This window comes from Gnatocerus cornutus, chromosome 7, assembly GCF_029298725.1.
Source record: "Gnatocerus cornutus isolate USDA-ARS CGAHR chromosome 7, icGnaCorn1.1, whole genome shotgun sequence".
Lineage (NCBI taxonomy): Eukaryota > Metazoa > Arthropoda > Insecta > Coleoptera > Tenebrionidae > Gnatocerus > Gnatocerus cornutus.
Window position 1 is genome coordinate 13,136,662 of NC_142239.1, and position 7,482 is coordinate 13,144,143.

The 7,482-nt window shown below is 36.2% G+C and overlaps 1 protein-coding gene across 1 annotated transcript; it reads left to right on the forward strand.

Moving 5' to 3' along the window:
• Window positions 1-2,232: 2,232 nt before the first annotated feature.
• Window positions 2,233-4,093, forward strand: LOC148171170 (uncharacterized). The gene is made up of 3 exons (XM_088040900.1): window positions 2,233-2,952; window positions 3,004-3,156; window positions 3,202-4,093. The coding sequence occupies exons 1-3, from the start codon at window positions 2,461-2,463 to the stop codon at window positions 3,892-3,894; spliced, it is 1,338 nt and encodes a 445-aa protein (XP_087897026.1). The 5' UTR covers window positions 2,233-2,460; the 3' UTR covers window positions 3,895-4,093.
• The last annotated feature ends 3,389 nt before the right edge of the window (window positions 4,094-7,482 follow it).

The window sequence follows — 7,482 nt, forward strand, 5'->3', positions numbered from 1 at the left end:
AGACTTTTTTAGATGATATAGCATAGAGTTTCCCATAAAAAACTGCAAAAGCGCAGAATACATTTAGAAATTCAAAATAGCTCGATAAAGCTTCAAAATTGCAACAGCTTGTTCAAAAAAGTAAACACTGATTTGTTTGTTTATATTGTAAACGATTGTAATAAATCAGCAGAAAGGTGCTAAGTGGCAAACATCATTACATATATTTGTCTGTAAATAACGAAGCATCTCACTATCTATTCAAGAATATTCAAGTTATTTTCCTTCATTTCTATATTATTTCCCTCCGAACAAAATCCACGATTTCCGCGACTTTCACATCAATATATTTTAATAATTTTTACGAAAAATGCTTTTATTTGAAACTTTCACAGTTTTTCAGCGAACCCACACGTTTCCACTCACGTTATCAATTCAGTCGTGTCGCGACATTTTATTTGTCATCAAACAAACCAACTTTACACTAACCATCATCTAATACCTTAGTAATTAACACAGTTTTGGAAAAATCTGTTCAAAACTCGGTCAACATCCACCTTTTTACGACTCTATAAAATTTTTAGGCTGACTTTGACGAGCGCAGAAATTTATTTTTACACAAGATACCGTAATCTCATTATTACAAAAACATGCAGAGTGAGGTAATTAAATTTCAACGCAATTAATGAAGTTTTGCAGCGACACATCATGATTTGCAATTATGTTGCATCAACGGTTTGTAAATAGATTAGATAATAGATCTAATCAAAGGAAGAGTTTTACCACACATGAAGTTGCAGCTGCCGCGTTCTTGAAGCTGTTAATTGTTTATTATCATTAAAAGTAATAGAGGTGATATCATCGTGGATTTCCGAATTTTTGAAATGATAATAATACTTTCTATATAAGCGGACTGATCTTTGGGATCTATTATCACCGTTGAAATGTCAAGGTAATTTACGTAACAATAACCGGTGAAAGCAGTCATAAAAATCTCAAGAGGTAATTGATACCTAATTGGTAAACAGGAGCAGTTACTCCCGGAATGTGTAACAAGCTTCTTTCTTTAAATAATCGTTTCTTCGTATGTAAATAACTCCATTTTCAGTCTCTTACGACTATCGGCACTTGAGGTGAATATTTAGTGGTAACAATTACATAGTTCTTCCCAGGTAACCGAAACGACCTCAACAATAGAATCCGAGGGGCGGATCGAACAGACTTGACCTATTCAGTTCTTCGTGAATGAAAACATTCACGAACACGACATAAAAAGTTCTTCGAACAATTATTATCTTAGTATGGGCGACTGACTTTCCACATTTTTGGAATAAAATTGATCAGTTGTCGCTGAGATTTCCAACAAATTCAAAATATGGTCGTTTTTTATTTGAACGTACATTTATTAGAGTTGTTCCACGTGGGCCGCACTTGGAACCGTTTCAAAAACACACTTCATTTGAAAAGTTATTCAATAATGTCGGAGTTAAACAGAAAGGCTATTTTTTAGATCTTTGATTATATTCCAGAAATAAAAATTTACCCTTGAAGACGAGATTTAACTCTTTAGATCTCAAGTTTATTATTACATCTAATAATCAAATCAGGATCTCCGTTCTTCCAAGATTTGCGCACGTGGAAATGTTTGTTTTTACATAGAAGAATGATTATTTTACCGATAAACGGAAACTTGAGATTAACGGAAAAACAAGTAGTGGTTTGCATGTGAGCACGGAATGAAAGCGCAAGACTTCCAAAACTACCCCTGAAGCAAAGGCGGAGCGAAAAGGGGCGCATCCCTTTAGTTCCATCCCTCGAAGACATCACCCCAGAATTTCTACCAGGAACGCAGAAAGCGCGGGAGGGTCAGGGGTGGCGCAACAGGTGGGCGACCACCCCTAGTTAGCTCTTCCACCAAATCGATACCCAACCAATTGTATTTATTATAATCACAATTAGAAGTCAAGATTACACAAAATTGTGTTTTTTTGTTTATTCATATACGTAACAATTTATTTTAATAATTATAAATTTGAGGCGTGTATATTTGTTGCATAAACAGCGGCTGCTTTTTTTTTATATTCTCTTCGAGGTGGCCGATTGTATTCATTATAATGACAATTAGAAGTCAAGATTACACAAAATTGTGTTTTTTTGTTTATTCATATACGTAACAATTTATTTTAATAATTATAAATTTGAGGCGTGTATATTTGGTTGCATAAACAGCGGCTGCTTTTTTTTTATATTCTCTTCGAGGTGGCGCCACGGTCATCGAATCTGACAGATCATTGACACTGACAGCTCCTGTCAAACTCGATAAATTGTTGTTGTTGCTGCTCCGAATTCCGGCAGTTTTGCTCAATGGTCATTCCTTCGTACCCCAAACTGGAGAGGTGTGGTTGGGGGCACTCAAATGGGGAGAACGTGCCAGCGAAGTTTTTAGGTTAGAATGTGCTGTCACTAATCTGTGTTTTTACCATGTGTGCGGCCGCAAATCTCGCAACTTTTACTTACTGGCCGTCGGTGGAACCCCACGGCCCTGAGAATTCCATCCAGAACTACCCCACCACGAATTTCATCCCCGATGGCTCAAAAAGTAAATTTCTGAGACAGTCCATGTTCATCTTCAAGCAGGAATTCTTTCCTGAGAAAGTCGGAGAAGATGAAACGAAGCAGATTTTGGCTCCCGTGGAGTTCGAGGATGAGAAGAAGGAGGATAAAGTGAAGAAAGCGCGGCCGTACTTTTGCGACGAGTGTGGAAAGTCGTTTTTGTTGAAGCACCATTTGACGACTCATGCCAGGACGCATACGGGGATACGCCCCCACGTGTGTAGGCATTGTGGGAAGAGTTTCACTCATAAACATTGTCTAAATACACATTTACTTCTGCATTCAAGTGACAGGCCTTACCAATGCTTAGAGTGTAAGAAGAGCTTCACTTTGAAACACCACCTCATCACCCACAGTAAAGTAAGACCACCGTCTAAACGTCAATCCTGAGAATGTCAAGTTAACTTGTAGGTGCACAGTAGAGACAAACCCTTTGTGTGTACAGAATGTGGCCAAGCTTTCCCAGTGAAGCGTCACTTGACCACTCATAGCAAATTTCACGCTGGTGAGAGACCTTACATTTGTGAAGACTGCGGCGAGTCCTTCGCCCAAAAGGACCACTTGGTACTGTTGTAAACCTGTCTGTCTTGTACTGAGGTGGTTTTCCAGGTCATGCACTCGCGGTTTCATGGCTCTCTCAACTCCTTCGTCTGCACGGATTGTGGGGCTACTTTCACCAGAAAGTTTGAGTTGGTGAACCACGCGCGTCTCCACGGCAAGCAGCCCCATAGCTGCCACATCTGCAATAAAGAGTTTTTCCAGAAACGCACTCTAATCGCACATATGCGCTGCCACACTGGTAGTTACCCCTTTTCATGCTCCACATGCGGGGAGTCGTTTCAATCAAAACAAGACTTGACTGCTCATATCAAATCAAACCATGCAACCCTTCAGCCTCAAATCAAACAAATCTGTAATGACTGCGGTTGCGTGTTTAACACTTCCGAAGCGTTAGCCTTACATGTGAAACTCCACTCAGGAGACTCTTCTCTTGTGAACGATCTTTGTGTGTTAACGTCCGGTTTGAGTACAAACTTTCCGAACGTACAAAACTTGAAATCAAAAAGTTACGTTTGCCAGCACTGCTCAAAAGGTTACAGTGCCAAGCATGGGTTACAACAACACAGTAAAAAGCACCCTGATGGTACTTGTGCCTTACGATCTCACGTGTGTAATGTGTGCAATAAAGGCTTCTTCCAAAAGAACCATTTGTTGTTGCATCAGCGACAGCACATGGACCCCAGCGAGCGGAAAGGCGATTTTAGAGCGCAGAATAACGGAAAACAAAGCGACAAATCGTAATTTTCTGTGATTGTTGAATTCTCATGTAAAAACAGTGCCATTGTTTGGCAAAGGAGTCTGGTAATTACGCTGTGTTTTATGCTTTAATTTGTTATGTAACTGAGTTGATAGTATTAAGTATAAAGGAACCGTGTTAGTTTAGTGTGTTAACTTATTTATGTAAACTAGATACTAGTAAATGCGATACCTAATTTCAATATTGCGTTGTTGTGTTTTGATTTGAATATACCGCCGGGGGACCGGTGCGGGTGGGATGTTCCAGGGTCGGACTCGAGTTTTGAGATCGTCAAACGAAACTAGAGGATCAGAAACTGTCTTTGGTACAAAGGGAATTACGAGGTCATGATCAAAGCACTTATTTCAGCAGAGGCGGATTAAGGTCGGTTAGGGCCCTGGGCACATGTGGAGAAATTGGGGCCCTTTAAAAGATGGATTTTTTTTGGCGTATCTGGATTTTTTAGCTTCTCTTTACTATCTCTTTGGATTTTAAGGTTTTTTTTGGACTGTCTCTGTCTATCTCTTTTTATTTTTGTAAATTGATTTTAGACTAGAATTTTACATTCTCTCTGGTTTCTAGGTTGCTTAAATTCTTTTAATTTTTCTTTGATTTCTCAAGTTTTTCTTTAAATTCTTTTAATATTATCTTTAGATTCCCTGTTTATTCACTTTGGACTTGGTTTCGTTTCTCTACATTCTTTTTAAATTATGATTAATTAAACTAATTTTTTTTTGTATTTACTTTAATTTCCTATAGATCCTGTGCATTTTCGTTAGATGCTTTAGATTTTATTTCCATTTTTCTAAAATTCTGCTTAAAAATCTTGTACCTTCGATTTTTCTACTTTTCCTTTTATATTCCTCGTGGATTTACTTTGATCTCAAAATTTTTTCTAACGCCTCCGCAGATTCTGTTGACCTTTGTAGATTTGTAAGCTTTTTCTTTCAATCTCTCAATACTTTTTTTAAATCCACCTCTCCATTTCAGAAGAAATAAACTCAATATTTCAAAATTACTGATTATTTCACTCAAATTCAATCCGTTTTATCTATTTGTTTCGTTTCCGGGCAAGTAATATCTCCGGAACTAGGACATCTGTCGAAAAGTGCAAATCCGGACAGCTAAGGTTTTACGTAAATATAAAGAATCCGCTCCAATTGTGGTAAATTTCAAAAGTGATAACCCAAATCCGGTGTACGACCGAAAAATTGGAGATATTCCGGTGATTTTATTGAGGTTTAGTTATTTCCGGGGAACTCGTATCTTTGGAACTAGGGCTAGGTTTAGAACTTTTAGATGCTTGCGATGTTTAGATTTTTGGTTCACAAACTCCCCAAATTTCAGAAGATTTTCAGGCCCTAAAATGTCTAGATTTTTTTTCTCAAGTTTTGATGTTATCTGATTTGTACATTCTTGCACGCGAAGATCTTTATATCTTTAAATTGCTCACATTTTTTTTTTAATTTTTGAGGACATTTTTTATACATATGTCATCGAAAATAACAAAACATGATAATTATAGAAAAAGTAGTTTAAAAAATCATGTACAGTTCTCTCGATAAAAGCGCATAACGAAAGCTCGCTTGTTTCGCTTAACTATTTAGAAAACTTGGCCAAAGTGGCAAAGATTGGCAAAATAGAGCAATCTAATACCCAAAAAAAATAATGTTTTGATTTTGTAAAAATCTCACAAACCGCCGAAGAGTTTCCAACGAACAAAGACGCGATCAATGGAACAACCCGAGAAGCATTGCCCCCTAAAATAATTTATTTACCATTGTTCCATCCATGTCTCTTTATAGATATCTCGAAGTTTAGAACATTGAGTACTATCATCCTCATCACTTATTCTATTGACACCTCGCGAACGTGCTACGTTTCACAATTACAATTCATTGATTACGGAAGTTATTGCCGTAAGCTTCATCAACATTAAACTGAATGAATTAGCAACATTGCTTGGTTTCGCACATTACGAATTGCTCCACATCTAATTAAATTGATATTTCATTAAGAAACAGTGTCGGTAGAGCCTATATTTAAATATAGGTCAGATAAATTAAACCTGGAAGTAAAATGCTTCTGGTTTCGATCGTATTCAAGTTGTTACGCAATTTCCATCTGGACAATATACAGAGTTTTGTTATTAAAGTTGAAAGTTGCAATGTAACACCCACTTTGGCATTTATCTTATTCAACGACTTCATTAGTGGAGATTGCAAAATGTGCGACTCTTTTATCAAAGCTGAATCGAACTCCATTCTGGTTTTACAACGAGGAAGTATTGCCATATTCCAGTTTATGAGAGGTTGTGTAATATTGCTGTTTACATAAATAACATTATCTAGTCAAGATTGTATCATTGTACGACCTACTGATTTTATTTCATTCGGGAAGCGGGTATACAAACACAGCAAATTATTTTACAAATTGTCATACAAATACGCAAATTACGAATAGTTGGGCTATCGCTAATTTACGGAGAACTAGAAGTTTAATTAAGCCGACATTTCTGGGTAATGCAACAGCGCTGGTAACATTTAACATTTATGAATAGAACATTCAGTTTGATTAAACGGGAACTAGGAGAAACACACTTGTAAAAACTCATCCCCCAATTACTTATTTTATCCACCGCAAGCATGTAGAAATTGATCCGACAGTTATTCCCGTGGGATGAAGTTCATTTACACCTCTCTTCACGTTTCTTATTAAAACTTTTATTTTTCATTGCATTTTGATATGCCAATATTTGTTCGCGAATCACGTAAGATATTTGTCACGTTGCAATGAATGGAACTGTTTTCAAGTATATTCTACATCTGCTGAGTGTGAAATAGGAATGCTGACTGGTGTACTCAACTCACCAACTCCCAAGGCATTTATGCACCCCTTCTTAAATCTAGCGAATTCTAAGACAATCTAAGAACGAATTCTTAGCTAAAAGAACGCGAGAAAAACGATGGCAAAAACCGTTTTTTTTTCGATTTGTCGTAGTTTCTTTTTTGGATTCTCCGTGAAATTCTGCGTAAAATGAACACCAATACGTTAAGATTGCTTCATAATACAGGGTGATTTTTTTTAAAACGGCGGGCGTTGTAGAATTTTTATTTATGAACCGATTTCAAAAATTTAAAAAACAAATTAAATGGTTTTTAATTTCCTATAAACTGATAATTTTAAATTTTTTCTAAATGTCTTAGTATCTTTTGGGCGATACTCAACTTTCTTATTTTAAATTGGCACCCATATTACACATTTTTGAATCAAGAAAATTAATATCTTCCAAATTATGAAAAAAAATATGGGTTCTAATTTAAAATAAGAAAGTTGAGTATCGCCCAAAAGATACTAAGACATTTAAAAAAATTTTAAAATCATTAGTTTATAGTAAATTAAAAACCATTTAATTTGTGTTTTAAATTTTTGAAATCGGTTCATATTATATAATAATAATTACTCCTCATTTATTTTGAATACCGCATTTCAAGGTCATAATTTGTGAAACTTGTAGAGCTCTACGTCAAATTTGAGAAGATTTATCCATTGAATTGAATATAAACGAGTACTGGAACACCCAAAAACCTGTT